The sequence below is a fragment of the Maylandia zebra genome, linkage group LG16 (assembly GCF_041146795.1).
Source record: "Maylandia zebra isolate NMK-2024a linkage group LG16, Mzebra_GT3a, whole genome shotgun sequence".
NCBI classification, from domain to species: domain Eukaryota; kingdom Metazoa; phylum Chordata; class Actinopteri; order Cichliformes; family Cichlidae; genus Maylandia; species Maylandia zebra.
In genome coordinates, this window is record NC_135182.1 from 1,674,675 (window position 1) to 1,691,771 (window position 17,097).

A 17,097-nucleotide genomic window follows, 5' to 3' on the forward strand; every position below is an offset into this window, starting at 1 on the left:
GCAATAACAAGATGAAAGTGGAAAATCTCCATTAGCGAGTTACCGTGCGTGGGGCTGGACGGCGTCAACGTGTTAGCGAGCTAACCACGCTAACGACATGCAGCCCGGAGGAGCTGCACGGCCTAAAATCCTTTCATTTTCTCAAAAAGCGACAGTGCGCCTTATGTATGAATTCTGGTTGTGCTTGATGGCCGCGAACCGATTTTATGTGGGACACAGCGCTCAGCAATCTGTCAAAAAATGTTTTAATATGACTTTGCTAAGCTACGGAGCTGCACCGCTTGATGGATTGTCGGAGGATTACGGCTGAGCCTCGCGGAGTGATACGTACTGTGTGTGTATAAGGAGCACAAACGGCACCTGTTCAGAGACGTGGTGCAGCTGTGAAATCTGTCTGTCTTTGTTATTGTGCTCAGTGTCGTATTATTCAATTATACGCGGGTCCACTGTACGATTCATAACCACACTTTATTTTCTTGTTCTTGCTCTGCCCCACATAACATAACATTCTATACAGAAACACACCGGTCTCGCCCTCTAGCTGCCATCAGCCTAACTACACTGACCGGCTGCATTAACATCTACTGTACAATGCAATTACACCACATCTCCCCTTTCTAGAATCAATGGGTAGACTACCATTGACTCACCAGACCTTAGAGGGTTATTCTGCCTCTGTGGCTGGAAGGTCTGGTCCTGCGCTTACCTGTAAGGAATACTATATAATGAAAATCTTAACTCTAATTAACCCGTTAAGTAACACAAATTCTTACATGCTAACTTGTCACACCCCCTGCATTTCCCAACTTCTGAACATGCATATTTGAAAATGACAACCTTTTAGCTTTTACACTTTTACCCATATTGTGCAAACAATACTACGAAAGAGGGGTATTCTTGTGTAAAACTGTCCTTTCCATCTTATCCGTCACAAGTCCAATCTGGTTGGTCTCACAACCACTCTTCCGGATCTGGTTCTGGGTGTAGATGGAAGCTCTGGAGAAACTGTCTCTGGCATGTCCGTGGAGCACTGCTCCCCGGCTTCTGCAGATTCTGGCTCCCCATTATTGCTCTGTTTGGTCTGGAGAGTGTTTCATGGGAACAAGATGCCGACGATTCCGCCTAATTGTCCCACGAGGTCCCTCCACGAGATATGATCGTGGTGTGGAGTGGCTGCCAATAACTGTGCCGCTGGCTCTCTGGTCTGTTATCCACACTTCTTGGCCTGGAGTGAGCCTGTTGAGGCTGCGTGCGCGATGACGAAGGTTATATGACTGTGCCTCTTTAGTCCTCCTCTCCTTTTCCCTCCGGGTGACAGCCACACTATCAGGAAGTGCGGGGTCTAGCAGAGATGGCAGTATTGGCACTGTGGTGCGAAGCCGTCTCCCCATCAAGAGTTGGGCTGGACTATGGCCATTCTGCAGTGGGGTGGCACTGTAAGCGAGCAGAGCCAAGTGTGGATCAGCAGCTTTCCGCAATAGATTCTTGACAGTCTTAACTGCTCGTTCGGCTTCGCCATTGCTTTGGGGATATTTCGGGCTGCTTGTAATGTGACAGAAGCCATACACTTTTGCAAATGTCTCAAAAGCTGCCCCTGAAAACTGTGGCCCATTATCTGTTACCAGCTGCTCGGGGATCCCATGTCGTGCAAAAATCCCTTTGAGATGATGGATCGCGTCCTCTGACCTTGAAGGTGTGAGAGGGGCAATCTCAACAAATCTTGAGGCATAATCCACGACAAGAAGGTAGGTTTTCCCTCTCAGCATAAACAGATCGGCTCCTAGCTTTTGCCACGGCCGCCCCGGATACTGTGATGGCATCAGCGGTTCTGTGTGGTTTTCTCTCACTTGGCAACATGTCCGACAGTTAAGGACAAGCTCATTTATCTGCTGGCTTAGCCCTGGCCACCAAACCGACTGTCGTGCTCGCTGTCTGCACTTAACCACTCCCTGGTGACCTTCGTGTAGTCTGGTGAGCACATCAATTCTCATAGTTGCAGGTATAACCAACCTGTCCCCTTTGATTAGCAGACCATCATGTACGGTGAGGAACACCCGTTCTGCCCAGTACAGTCTTAGCGCTGGTTCGCTGTTGAAATGTGTGGGCCATCCTTCCTCACACAGCTGCATCACGCGACGCTGTCCCTCTTCAGCTCTTCTCTCAGCTGCTCCAAGAAATTGTTGCTAGCTGGCAGATTGTCCATCAACATGTCCACGTAAATATTTGTGCTCTCCAACAACTCCTTGTCTTGAAGTGTTTCTTTTGCTTTCACTGGAGATCGTGAGAGCGTGTCAGCTGTCCACAGGTGTTTGCCTGGTACATGCGAAATCGAGTAGGAATATCGCATGAGGCGCATCCTAAAGCGTTGAATTCTGGGAGGGAGCGCATCCAGAGTTTGTGCCCCCAGCAGACTTAGCAGCGGCTTATGGTCTGTCTCCATTTGAAAGTGTTTGCCAATAAGAAAGTTGCGGAACCGCTCACAAGCCCAGGTCAGACCTAAAGCCTCCTTTTCAACCTGAGCGTATCTCTGTTCTGTTGCAGTGAGGGAGCGTGACGCGTAGGCAACGGGTCTCCACTCCTCGTCCCATCTTTGAAGCAGCACACCCCCTAAGCCATAGGATGATGCGTCTGCTGACACCTTGCAGTCACGGCTTGGGTCATACATGGCCAACACTGGCGGTGATGTGAGCGCATCCTTCAGGTTCTGAAATGCTCTAGCCTGGTCAATGTCCCATCTCCAGCAGTTTTTCTTAGACAGTAAGTCTCTCAGAGGTTTGTCCTTCTCTGCGAGCTGTGGGATAAACTTTCCAAGCTGGTTAACCATTCCCAGAAAGCTCCTTAACTCACTCACACTTTGTGGCTCCTTCATCTCCCTCACAGCCTGGGTCTTGCTTGGGTCAGGGCTGATACCGCTGGCTGAGAGAACATGCCCTAAAAACGTCACCTGCTGTTTCGCGATGTCGCACTTGTTAATGTTCAGGGTGATGCCAGCTTTTTGGATCCTGCCCAGCACAGCGTGTAGGCGAGAGTCATGCTCTTCCTGCGTTCTGCCCCAGACCAGCACGTCGTCCATGTGGCAAACCACCCCTTCCATACCATCTGTGACCTCTGTGACCATCCTGTTCTGGAAATACTCCGGTGCTGAAGCAATCCCAAAGGGCAGTCTCTTGAAGTAATAACGCCCAAACGGTGTGATGAAAGTGGTGTATTTGGCTGAGTTTTCCGTCAGAGGTATCTGCCAAAACCCCATGTTAGCGTCCAGCTTGCTGAATATGCTGGCACCAGCCAATCTGCCCAATGTTTCCTCCACCGATGGCAGTATGTACTTCTCTCGACACACAGACTCATTGAGGTGTGTAAGGTCGACACATATGCGTACATCTTCTGTCTTCTTCGGTACCACCACCATGCCTGAGCACCAATCAGTTGGCTCCTCAATCCTGCTGATCACCCCTAGTTCTTCCATACGGGCCAGCTCCTGCTTAACTTTGTCCATCAGAGGCAACGGGATTCTCCGTGGCGTCTTCAAGGAAAAAGGTTGAGCTCCAGGTTTCAGTTTGATGTCGTACGGCTGACGTACTTCACCGAGACCACTGCACAGCTTTGGGTAGCACTTTTTAAGCGTCTCTATAGTTATGCTCTCCAGACGAGCCACAAGCTCCAGCTTGCTAATAGCAGGTCTCCCCAGCAAAGCAGTGTGCAGGTGTCTGATGACAAAGACATCCTCAAATATTTCTTTGTCTCCCTTCCTCAGTGCAAGCTCACTGACACCAACGACATCCAAACGACTCCTCCCGGGACCCAGCAGAGCCTTGGTTGATTTGTGGAGACTGGGGGGGTGGTTGTGTCTGTAGAGCTCCTTAAACACCTTAAGGGGTAGGACTGTCACATCGGCTCCTGTATCAATTTTAAATGACACGTTTTTGTTGTTTATGCTTAAGTCGACAGTCCACGGCTCACCCTCACACTTAACACTGCCCAGGAACAAACCGTGTTCATCCTCTTCAACCTCATGCACTGTTTTTGGTGCCCTGCATACACGCCTGTAATGTCCTTTCTTTCCACATGCATGGCATTTCACTTCATTCGCTGGACAATCCTGCTTTGAATGGGATGGAGCGCCACCACATTTCTGACAGGTTGGCCCTTTTCTGCCATCTTCTCGGAATCCACGTGTTTTAGCTTGACGACTATCAGTCTGGAGCATTTTGATCTAACAGGCTTACGACTGATTTTATGCACTCTATCTACTGACTTAGCATCGCTAGCCTCACCTCTAGAGTCACCTCGCAAGGAGGATTGTTGTCACTTTACCTCTTCACTTTGCCTCGCCATGTTGATAGCCCTCTGCAAAGTCAAATCTGGGTCAAGCTGCATGCGTTCTGACAGCCGTTTGTCCGTGAGACCGACAACGAGCCTATCCCGTATCAGCTCATCATGTAGCACTCCATAGTTGCAATGTTCTGCTAGCGCATACAGTGCTGTCACAAAAGCATCCACTGTCTCATTGTCTCCCTGTCGGCGCATATTGAATTTGGCGCGCTCATAGATCACATTTTTCTTCACAATGAAAAAAGCCTGGAAACCATCACGTACCCCCTCGTATGTTGTCCTTTGCTCCGCTGTTAAACTCAGACCGCGAAGCACATCGTCCGCCTCATCTCCCATGCAGTAAATCAACGTGTTGACTTGGTTTTCCTCCGAGCTGACGTTCAAATTACTGGCGAGACGGAATCTCTCGAACCTCCGTATCCATTTGGACCACTCCTGCGGTTTTGAAAAGTCGAAGGATTCCGGTGGCTGGATGCTGAATGTCGCGCTCGGCCCCGCCGGTGCTCTCTGTGCAGTCTCATCCGCCATATTCTCCCCTCGTTATCCCGCGAGCTCCGCCAGACACAGGTTCGTTCAGTCGAGGTTATATGGATCAGTACAGGACTTCTGGCACCATGTCGTATTATTCAATTATACGCGGGTCCACTGTACGATTCATAACCACACTTTATTTTCTTGTTCTTGCTCTGCCCCACATAACATAACATTCTATACAGAAACACACCGGTCTCGCCCTCTAGCTGCCATCAGCCTAACTACACTGACCGGCTGCATTAACATCTACTGTACAATGCAATTACACCACACTCAGCGTCTATTAGTTTACATTTTGACTGCACAATTGCGAGCTTTTTGTTATGCACAAAAACAACATTGTTTTCTTTTATTTATGGACCATGATTATTTAATAAATGCTGATAATTTATTTTTGAGTAATGTTTTCATGTACATCTATGCTGTATGTAAATAAAAGTGCCCGTGTGACATCTGGGACACAGTGTGACTAAGAACTCTCTTTTTGTTCTTAACTTATAGCTTAAAAAAAAAAATCGAGATATATATCTTATATCGCCATCCAGCTAAAAAATATCAAGATATGAATTTTGGGTCATATCGCCCAGCCCTAGTGTGTTTCATTGTCCTGCTGCATAAACTGAACGCACTTGAGGTTCAGGACACAAACTGATGATTGGACATTCTTCTGTGTGTGTGTGTGTGTGTGTGTCCTTTACTTTTTTCACCGCTGGTCATTTTTGTTAGTAAAGAAGTGAGGTGTGCTTGGGGAGGGCAGAGTGGTACGGAGATACATGAGGCTGGCTCATGCTGTAAAGTGGCTCAGGGCGCTCAGGGTAATCAAAACCTGTAAAACGTCTGAAAACAGAACTGAATTCATTGTTTATCACATCTATCAAACACAAAATGAGCCTTTACAGACTAAGAATATTAACACGAAGAAATGTACATTTATATCCACAGCTCCATCCTGGACTATCTTACAGGTGTCCCTTATCAGATTGGTCCAAAAAGGTGGAGCTCTTGACTAGATTACAAGTGCTGCTAGTACCAATCAAAGTTGAGCCATATTAGGCAAAGCTCTGTGATTGGCTCTGTGTGTTTGAACAGGAGACGGGCCAGAGGCATCCTGACAGAGCAGGTGAAACACGAGCACTGAGATGAGTCTGGTTCCATGGTAGTGTGTAGGGCTCCTTACCTGCTGCTCTCTCTGTGTGTGAATGTGTACTCAACACAGACTAAGTGGATTAAAGGTTCAGTGTGGTGGTTCCAGTGAGTGACGATGGATTAAAGGTGTGCGCTTTATAGCATCAGCATGCGTTCGCTGCAGTGAGCAGTTGTGTCCTTATTAATGGGGATAATATACTTGCAGTGCAAACATTTCTTTTGACTTGTAATCTAAAGGGATTGTGAAAAACACAGAGACATGCTGATAAGAGGTGTGGCAGGACGTTACCCTTTGTTCTGTGGCCTTTGTTTCGATTTTCACTTGTACACAAACAGTGCACGCTTTTAACCTTTTTTTATTATTTTCCCCGAAAGGAAAGGATGTAGCCACCAAACACACACAGAGAAGTGTTCCCTAATGACTCACGTCTGTTTCATGTTGAGGTGTCACAAGATAAAGTGCAAATAATATGTATGCTGTCAACACTACCATTCAGCAGAAATACCAATGTGTGTACAGAAAATATGCACAATAAATGTGGAGTGCATCAAATATAACCAGCAGGGTGCAGGTCAGAGAGCTGCAGAGTCATTTCTGCGTCCCGTGTGCCTTCAGAGCAGCTGCCTGCCTCCGTGCTTTACTCCCAGAGTGAAAGACGAGGGCTCAAAGTGGGAAAGCAGTCCCACCCTGGAGCCTTTTAAAGCTCCTGCACAGGTCTGGCCTGAGGAAACTTTTCATCCAAATCCCTACCAACATTCAGTGCGTTAATGTCACATTTCTATAAAAAGCTTTTAAAATGTTCTCCTAAAACTTTGCAATCAGGGAGCAAAACTATTTGAACTGACACATAATTAATCTTCAAAAACTCCTCCTGTTCCTTCCACCACCAAAAACACAGTGTTCCCACTGATTATGACTTAAACACAGGATTAATGCTGAAGATGAAATTATTACTGAAGAGGTTTCCTCTGATTCTATCGTTTCTCTTTATAGCGATGTCGGGCATAGTACTAGTTCATTCAGGCTACTTTAGCTCACACAGTCCTCAGATCTCAGCTGATGCCCTCCAACGTACCTAAATGGTTATTTCATGCAGGCCATGCTACTCAAGCTGTTTCTGTGCATCTGCAAGCCATTTTGCAACCCACCTCTACCACAGCTCATCCTTTCATGCTGTTTCTGACTTAATGTTACATCTTGTTGTCACTAATGTTTGAGCTTTTCTGTGCTGGGGATCTCCTCGTGTGATTCAGTGGATACAGACAGGTCACAACGCACAGCCGCAGATGGGAATAACCATGTTCTTTCAGCTCTCGTGGTCCTGACTCCAGTATTGTCACTGTCACTCATTTGTCATGTCTCTGTCTTTTTTCACATGTATGTAGAACACGTGGGATTTAGTGTAAGTATTCTTTTTCCTCTGTCGAGGACACTCTTCTGCTTCCAGTTTTGCCACCTGTGTTTGTCAGCATGTGTTTCATACTTTTGCACCACCGAGTCATCCTTCTGCATCTGGCAGACGCGCTGCCTGTTCAGAGCAGACAAATGAGCATCAGCGCTGCCTTACAGCTGAGACGGAGGACTCTGGGTTCATATCCCTGCTTTGCCCTGTTGAGATGAGGAATCCTAACAGATATGCTAAAACATCTTCCTTTTATACAGCGAGTCCCCAGATGTCTTCAACCCTGTGATCCATGGCAAAGCAAAGTGGAAAAAATGCTTCTGAACGCTGCCTTTTGTGTGTGCTAGCATTTCTTGAGAGTGAAGTCAGGCTTGCACCATTTGTGGGAAGGTACAGCTCGGGTAAGTCGAGTTAGTGCTGCAGGAGGAAATTTAATAACCTGCCATTAACCAGAGTTTTGGTAAAGAGAGAAAGACAGCCACAAACTCTAAATATGCTACAGTAGTAGTTGAAGGGGATGTTACTGGTAAACCAAGTGGTTTAATGTGATTAGACTAACACAGTTTACTGATCGGTTCCACTTCATAAGAAAAGATTTGAAGAAAAGCCTCCGGCTGTAGAGACACAGCTGTTCCCTGACGAGTCTGTTCATATGAATTGAACTCTTTCATGTTGAGGTGTCACAGTATCCGGTCGTTAAGTGATGACGTGACGAATCCTGCTTCCGGGCCTAAAGTAGTTTAATATGGCTTTTGTGTTGTGTTGTATGCATTTTCTTCTATTTGATCTCAAAAAGCTCCTAAAACAGTCAGTGATCACTGTTGACCTCCCTCGGCTTTTATTACCACTAATCATTTATTTAAGCTCAGTTTTTAAAACCTTAGGATGTAACTACAGCCCAGCCCATGCAGCAGTATATGAATGACTAACCTCGTATTGTAGATGGATTATCTCAGTTGTTCTCCTGGCTGAAGTTTGGTCCTTTTACAGCATCCTGCCATGCGATTACATTTGTTCCTGACCACCGAGAACACTCACATTAACTTTTATCGAGTGGAAAAAAAGTTAGCTTGTTTATATTATGCTAACATAGCTGTGTCGCTAGCGGTCACGTAGCACATCATTATATACCAGCTAGCCCAACTTCAGTAACCCTACAAACGTCACTGCTGTTTAGTTTTCTGTCTTCATTTATGCTGGAAGTGATAACAGAGCTGTACGTTTGAATTTGTTTCCAAAACCCCGCAGTCAGGACATGCTATATTGTATTTAGATAGAAGCTAGCGAGCTAACTCCCTGCTAACTTCTAACTCCGTTAAATGTCATAAATTCCGTTTTCATGGATGCCTGGATGTTAAACTCAATTGTTACACCTGGTAGAGCAGAACGCTGATCATTTTATTAAAGATGAAAGACTTTAGACAGTTTTTCAACTCTCAGTAATGCCATAGTGATCGTTTGATATATGGACCTGCAGCGGAGTTTAGACCCAGACACGGCTAGTGACGTCAGACTTAACAACCGGATAATGACCGTAACTGCAAAATTAATTACAAATAATATGTCGATAATATACATATTATAAAAATGTAAAGCAACAGTAATTATCTGGTTGGCGCTCCATCCTGGTCCTTTTTGGTGGCGCCATCCACCATAAAGCACAGAAAAGAATAAGAAAAGGAGGACGCATGACTACCACAGTGCAAAGATACACTGGGAGAGCTGCTAGAGCAGGTCATCTGCTAATCGGAAGGTTGATGGTTAAATCCCTGGCTAATCCAGTCAAATATCCTTGGGTCAGATACTAACCCCAAGCTGCTCTCCAATGCCGAGTGTGACTGTTAGATAGAAATGGTGCTTGTATGAATGTATAAAGTGCTTTGAATGCTCCGGGAGGGTAGAAAGAATCAACACATTTACCATTTCCTGTAGGAGATGTAGAAACTGTTGAATCAGCAGAAGAGATAACCTCGGTTGGTAGACAGCACAACTCCAAGTGAATAACTGCCGGCATCAGGAAGTGGACGGGAAGCTGAAAAAAGTGACGAGTAATGAGAGTAATGAATACCACTGATTGAGACATGACCTGGTAGCAAACCGGGCAACCAGAGCCTGAAATGTGACTCGCCATGAGTCTGTTGCCATGAGTGTGGATGCAGCTTAAGGCAAACCCTAGTTTAACCTGTCGTAATATTATTGTGGAAGTTTTGTAAAATGGTAAATGGCCTGCATTTGTGTAGCACTTTACACTACATTCAGTCATCCACACAATCACACACATGATTTTTTTACTCATTAATAATGAATCCTGCTCAGTTTAAGGTTTTCAGACAGACTCACATCAAGTCATGGTTCATGGCTAGAGTTGCTGGGGGTCAGTTGACACTACGCTGGTGTCAGTTATAAGAATTAATCCATGTCTGAAATATGTGATTTATCACAAGAAAGACCGTTTAGAACAATCTCTAAAATACATTGGTTAGTTAAATCCCAGGTTATTGTTCAGCACAGAAGTAGGAGGGAGAACATGGAAGAAGTCATCCTGATCATTTGTTTCCATATCAGTCAGTGTGTGCTTCAATGGTCACAACATAAATCAAGTGATTGTTTCTGTCAAGCTGACAGTTTCTGTTTTATTACTGGATATTCAGCTGTCATTTATTTTCTGACATAAACATGTATGTAGAGATTATACAGCTGTTTTTAAATAGTGAACATATATAACGATCTAAAATCTTAATTCTGGATGTTACAAGTTTAAAGTGTTGTAGAAGAAGACAAAATATAAGAGTAGGGTCTTTGATCATTTCCACATAAATAAAGCAAAAGCTTTGTAGCATTCATGACTGACTATAACTCGTAGTTTCGTGACGTAGGCCATGTTGGGCTTACGCTGCTGGAACCTGAAACAGCATCTGTCACAAATTTGGTTTCATGTTTACTGTCTGAACTGCAGGATTGTCATTCCTGAGACTTCTCACGCTTTTGCTCCATCTGGTGATCCTGGCACGAGTGAGCTGCCGTGTAGACTTAAGCAGGTGGTTGTTTTCTGAACATTTGGCGGTATTTCTCCTCGTGCGGTGAGTTTGCAGGTGTTCACTGAAGGAATGATAACAGTGCTGATTGCTCACTTTCACTGACACTTGGTCTTCCTCCCAGTTCAGCATGTGTTTGTGATTTGTGAGTAATGACATGTATCTCCAGTGAGCCTCATGAGTTCCCCCTTTGCATTTGAGCATGGGTGGTCAAACAGATGTCCGCGGGTGTCGTGGTTAAAAACTGGTCTTCCTCCTGATCGAATGACTTGTGGAAACGTGTGTTGTGTAATCAGAATCAGAATACTTTATTGATCCCTGGGGGAAATTATTTTTTGTTACAGTGCTCCATTTTAAACCAACATTAAGACAAGACAGACAATACGCTAACTAAGAATAGTACAATATATACATATATATACATACATACATACATAAGTCACTTATAAATAAATAGTTGGAAAAGAAACATGTGTAGCTGGTAAACTGCTGTCTGTACTATTTATCCTGAGCTGAAGATTGTTTCCTTGGGAAAAAACAGCCAGTCTGCTTTGTTCTGGTGTTTAGAACAATAGATATGTTCCTCTGGTGTCATGTTAGCATCAGAGTTGGATTTCTCGCTCTGAGTTTGTCTCGTCACGGTTTAGTAACACATGCAGCTCTGATGCACGGCTGACTCAGTGCATCCATGTGCCGTGCTGCACCCCGGTTAGCCAGGCTCATTCATATTTTGCCATGAAATCACTAACCAGATTTTTTTCTTGTAATTCCTCAGAAAGAATGTCAGTGAGGGCAATGCAGTGGTTAAATCCAACCCGTCAAAGCGCCACCGGGATCGGCTGAACGGGGAGCTTGACAGGCTGATGGACCTGCTGCCGTTTCCTGAGGAGGTGCGCTCTCGCCTGGACAAGCTGTCAGTCCTCCGTCTCAGCGTGGGATATCTGAGGGTTAAGAGCTTCTTCAAAGGTAAAGACCAGCCACAAGTGCATATCCAAAGATTTGTTGAAATGTCAGTGCTGTGTGGTGAAATGAAATGATGATAAGCCCACTCTGACCTCCACATTCGCTGCCACAAACACATGACAGCCTGCTCTTTGTACCACAGAGTAAACGATAATATGTCTGGTCTTACCGACTCTTGTGTTGAGTAATACTGTGGTTGAGAAATGTGTTTAACCACACAAAGCCAACAGCGCATACCTCGACCTTGCACTGAGCAGACGCTGGCTGGTTGACAAGCCGACCTGAACAGAGAAGAAGCTTAGCATCAGGAGAAATGCAAGAGGCATCAAAGATAAAGAGTGCAGTATGAAATGCAGCTGCAGTGGCTGCAGTGCACACTTTACATTGTCTTTAACACTCAGTTTCCCTTCTGTTCTTTGCATGATATGATTTAGTTGTTCTCTGCGGCTCTCAGAGACCAACAACAGCACGAGGAAGAGCAGCCCACAGACCGGTTCGACCACATACTTTGGACACTGCCTCCGTTTGCCAGCAGATGCTCTCTGCAGATAGGCTGTCTGCAGCTCCCTGCAGATGTAGGTGCACTGTGTCACTAGAACCCTGTCAGTCCAACAGGGGGACGTGTAGGACTCAGTAGGCATGAAACAGTGGACGCAGTGAAAGGTATATATGAGAGATAAATCAGTATAGAGGCTAGAGTTTTTAATTCAACCGTAATAATGACACAAAAGTCCAAAATACTGATAATGAATACAAGCAAACACTTGTATGAATGAGGTAATGTAGACTAAGGTGGGAGTGAAGGTAGACAAAGCTTGATAACTGGGCGCAGTGAAGCCAGCACTGGAAGTGACTGAACTACATCTGACAGCTGAGGCAGGAATGAGAAGCACGCAGGAATCCAGTTTTAGGAAACGGCACATCCTCACTGCCGCTAACCTGACCCCACCTTGCCTCCGAGCAACACCCACAACAGCCTCAAATATTTCTCAAATGCTTTTTAAGAGTTGCTGCACCTTAATTAAACGTGCAGGCTTTGAAAAGCTGATGAGTCAGAAGAAAGTCAATGACATGTGAGTCGTACACAGCTGCAGAGGATCCCTGTCTTTAAGTACGACAGACGTTTTAGCCGAGTTGTTTCCTGACAGACTGCTGAGTAAGTTGCTGTCTCTAACAATAGACATGAAGTGTCTTATCTCCAGGTGTCTGCGTCTCTTGGTTCAGGAGTCGTACAGAAGTAGAGGTAAAAATGCACAAAGTGAATTCCAAAGACGGATTTTATCAGTAACAGACATCTTTGAAACCAAGTGAAATTATGAATGCTGTGCAACTTTAAACAGACAGTGTGTGAAAAGTGTGCGTGCTTGTTGTCAGCCCAGCTGTTTGCAGTGTGAATGGATATTACATGTTATCACATGAGCGCTGGCATTCCTCTTCCACCTTTCTGTCTGTACAGGTGAGACAGGCTCCCGTGTCTGTAGGAGACTTTCCCAGTGCATTCACAGTTAGCTAAGCACTAAGACGATCAAGAGTTTGAGGACTTCAGATTTTACCGTACAACTTTCTTCTTCTTCTCTAAAACTAACATTGAAATAGATCAGTCTGAATCGAAGCCTCCTGTTGATGTTTGTTTAGGACCAGCACACTGGCTCGACCCTCTGAGGGTGGGCTTGTGTTTCGTTCCGGTCTCAGATCTTTTTCATGTAAGGCAAAATGCTTAAGTACTACAGCATGAGGTCACTGCTCCATGCTGCTGCTTTAAAATGCTGCTGTTCACATTGTAGCCAAAAAAGATGTTTGTCGGGGAAACATCAGATTAGACCGTCAGGCGCCGCAGCATTTATTCAAGTCAACAGTTATATCTCCAAACAAGGCGTTGAATCCACGGACTTTAATGTGTTTCAGCCACAAACACAGAATATCCTGCTTTTGCTGCAGCTACTCCTGTAATAGAAAAGTCCATATGAAGCTTACATTGAACTATTTTATTATCATGAGGCCAAAAGCACGGATTGCTGTGTTGTATGGTTTATTATTCAATCATTGAGCGGTAAATCTGAGTCGTTCTGAAAAGCATCCATTTGAGCAGCTAATGCGGTTCTTGCATGGTGCAGCTGGAAGTGACTGTGGCATGTTTATACTGAGACTACAAACAGTGCATTCACTGCATGTTCTAAGAGTGTTTGTGCGTTTCTTTATATTGCTGTGGCAAAATGCATTGAGGTGTCTGCAGACAGCCCTGATCACGTGAAGGAGCTTTGATGTTTGTGTGGCGGAGGCGTGTGTGCGCTGGTGCGCGTCCTGCCCGGACTGCCAACTTGTTAATCAACCGGCCATACCGAGAGCGCCTCTGCGCCCTCTCCCCCTCATTGAGGTCCCATTTGAGCGCATCGGCATGGACCTCATCGGGCCGTTTCACCGGAGTGCACGCGGTTACCGCTTTGTGTTAGTCCTGGTGGATTACGCGGTACCCGGAAGCAGTTCCGCTGCGCACCATCTCGGCTAAGAGTGTGGCGCAGGCACTGTTTCAGGTCATCTCCCGAGTCGGAATCCCGAAAGAGATACTGACTGACCAGGGCACGTCGTTCATGTCTCGCACACTGCAGGAACTGTACGAATTACTGGGCATTAAATCTATTCGGACCAGCGTCTACCACCCTCAGACTGACGGGCTGGTGGAGCGGCTGAATAAGACTTTAAAGTCCATGATTCGTAAGTTCATTAATGAGGATGAACGCAATTGGGATCACTGGCTAGACCCTCTGTTATTTGCAGTGCAGGAGGTGCCCCAGGCCTCCACGGGATTTTCTCCCTTTGAACTACTGTTCGGCAGGAAGCCGCGTGGGGTGCTCGACCTGATTAAAGAAAGCTGGGAGGAAGGTCCGAGCCCCGCCAAAAATGAGATACAGTACGTGTTGGACCTGAGAGCAAAACTCCACACTTTGGGGAGGTTGTCACGGGAGAATTTGCTCCAGGCTCAGCAGCGTCAGCAACGCCTGTATAACAGAGGGGCTAGACTCAGGCAATTTTCACCGGGAGATAAAGTGCTTGTGTTACTCCCTTCTTCCAGCTCGAAGTTGCTTGCCAAGTGGCAAGGTCCCTTTGTGGTCACACGGCGTGTCGGGGACGTGGACTATGAGGTCACTCGGTCGGACAGCGGAGGAGCCGCGCAGATTTATCACCTCAATCTCCTTAAAGCGTGGAGAGAGGTTGAAACCGCTTCTCTGGTAAGCCTGGTTAAGGAGAGAGATGAGTTGGGGCCGGAGGTGCCAAATTCTATCATTCCCGCCTCCCTCCCTTGTGATGACCATCTCACACAGGCCCAGAGAGCGGACGTTGTCGCGTTGCAACAGCGCTTTGCAGATGTGTTCCCCCCCCTGCCCGGCCGGACGTCCCTCATCGAGCACCATTTCGTGACGCAGCCCGGCGTGATGGTGCGTTCACGGCCCTACAGGCTCCCGGAGCATAAGCGAAAAATCGTGCAGAGGGAATTGGCTGAAATGCTGAGGATGGGAGTGATAGAAGAGTCGCACAGCGCCTGGTGTAGCCCCATCGTTCTGGTGGCGAAGAAGGATGGGTCTATACGGTTCTGTGTCGACTATCGCAGGGTGAACGAAGTGTCACGCTTTGATGCCTACTCCATGCCTCGGGTCGACGAGCTCCTGGATCGGCTGGGCACGGCCCGCTTTTTCACGATGCTGGACTTAACCAAGGGCTATTGGCAGATTCCCTTGTCTGCCGAGGCCAGGGAGAAAACGGCCTTCTCCACTCCGTACGGTTTGTACCAGTTCGTGACACTTCCGTTCGGCCTGTTCGGGGCCCCGGCCACTTTCCAGCGTCTCATGGACCGGGTACTGCGTCCGCACGCGGCGTATGCTGCCGCCTACCTGGATGACGTGATCATCCACAGCGGCACCTGGGCGGAGCATGTGCCGCTGTGGCCGCGGTCCTGGAGTCCCTGAGGGGGGCGGGGCTCACGGCCAATCCGAAGAAGTGCGCGGTTGGACGGAGGGAGGTGCAGTATCTGGGGTACCACCTGGGGGGCGGGCAGGTGCGTCCACAAGTGGAGAAGACGGCGGCTATTGCATCCTGCCCGCGCCCCAGGACGAAAAAGGAGGTGAGACGGTTCTTGGGGTTGGCGGGTTACTATCGTCGCTTCGTGCCGGGGTTTGCGCAGCTAACCAGCCCCCTGACCGATCTCACTCGAAAGGGTGCCCCGGAGCTGGTCCAGTGGACGGGGCCGTGCCAGGCGGCGTTTGTGCGAGTGAAAAACGCTCTCTGTGGGGAGCCGCTGCTTCACACTCCTAACTTTTCCCTCCCGTTTGTTCTGCAGACTGACGCCTCGGACAGAGGGCTGGGAGCCGTTTTGTCTCAGCAGGTGAGGGGAGCTGACCGCCCTGTCCTGTACATCAGCCGGAAGCTAGCGGAGCGCGAGCGCCGGTACAGCACCGTGGAGAAGGAGTGCCTGGCCATCCGGTGGGCGGTCGGCTCCCTGCGCTATTACCTCCTGGGATGCTCATTCACCCTCTGTTCGGACCACGCCCCGCTGCAGTGGCTCCACCGCATGAAAGATGCCAACGCCCGGATCACCCGGTGGTATCTGGCGTTGCAGCCCTTTAAGTTCAAGGTGATCCATAGGCCGGGGGCACAGATGGCGGTGGCCGATTTCCTCTCTCGCTCGCGAGGGGGGGAGTTGGCTCGGCCGGACGGCTCCCCGGCCTCGAACGGGCGGTGGGGGTGTGTGGCGGAGGCGTGGCCCCGGGCGCAGCTGCCGGGGAGGAGTGGAGCAGAAGGCTCAACAGGGCGGCGCTGCGAGGCCGGTAAGAACAGCTGATGGTGTTTATGTACTAATGATGGTCTCCCTCCGCTGTGTTTATAGTGAGACGGGGAGGAGCGGCGAGAGATCAGCTGGGCTCGTGAGCTGTCAGGCTGTGCGACTGAGTCAGCTGTGTAAACAAACAAGTAAATGTGGAATTTGGCAGTACATACCTGCGTGTGCGTGTGTTTGTGCCTGGTGTATTCCACAGTTTGATTTCAGTTTGATGCAGATGTTGAATTCAGAGTTAAGGTCTGTGTGAAGAAGTGTTGGGTTGCATCATGAAAGAAAACTCAAACGTGTTACTCTTTGAAACCAAGACTCCTGCATGAGTTTTGACCTTAGAGATTTTTCAGTCAGCAGCAGTTTTTTCTGGTCATCAAGGGGGACTGTCCTGGTCAAAATATGAGCGCGGAGCCCGAGCGTTCAAGTGGTGACATGCCGAGGATTTAAGATACGGATCCTGTAAAACCAAAGTAAAACACTGGCTCAAAGAAAAGGGCCTAGAGGAAAAAGAAACAGGCAGTTTTAGGGGCCGTTTCCATGACATGATCATGAAACATTATCAGGCTGCCTGGTGATTGCAGATCTCCCTGAACAAGCTGGGCCCCTGGCCTCATAGCGTGACTTCGTGAAGCAGGGCTCGATGTTTTGGAAGGCTTGTGGCTCGCTGCTGCTGACAAATATGCAGCAGCAGCGAGCAGCACAAATATGCAGCGAGCATATTTGTGCTGCTCGCTGCATATTTGTGCTGGTAGAAAACCGAGAAAAATGCAGTTTCCAAGTTGATTGAAAACATCCAGGCCTGTTAGCAATCGTAGTTGAGGTGGTGCACTTTAATGTGATGTCATCTGGTATTTGTGATGTC

General features: G+C 47.5%; 1 protein-coding gene across 1 annotated transcript in view; it reads left to right on the forward strand.

The window, feature by feature from the left end:
- Positions 1-17,097, forward strand: part of LOC101463617 (aryl hydrocarbon receptor) — a 37,945-nt gene that overhangs the window by 3,680 nt on the left and 17,168 nt on the right. The window contains exon 2 of the mRNA XM_004571564.5: positions 11,226-11,416. Within this exon, the coding sequence (XP_004571621.1) occupies positions 11,226-11,416 (191 nt within the window). The remainder of the gene's footprint in view (positions 1-11,225; positions 11,417-17,097) is intronic.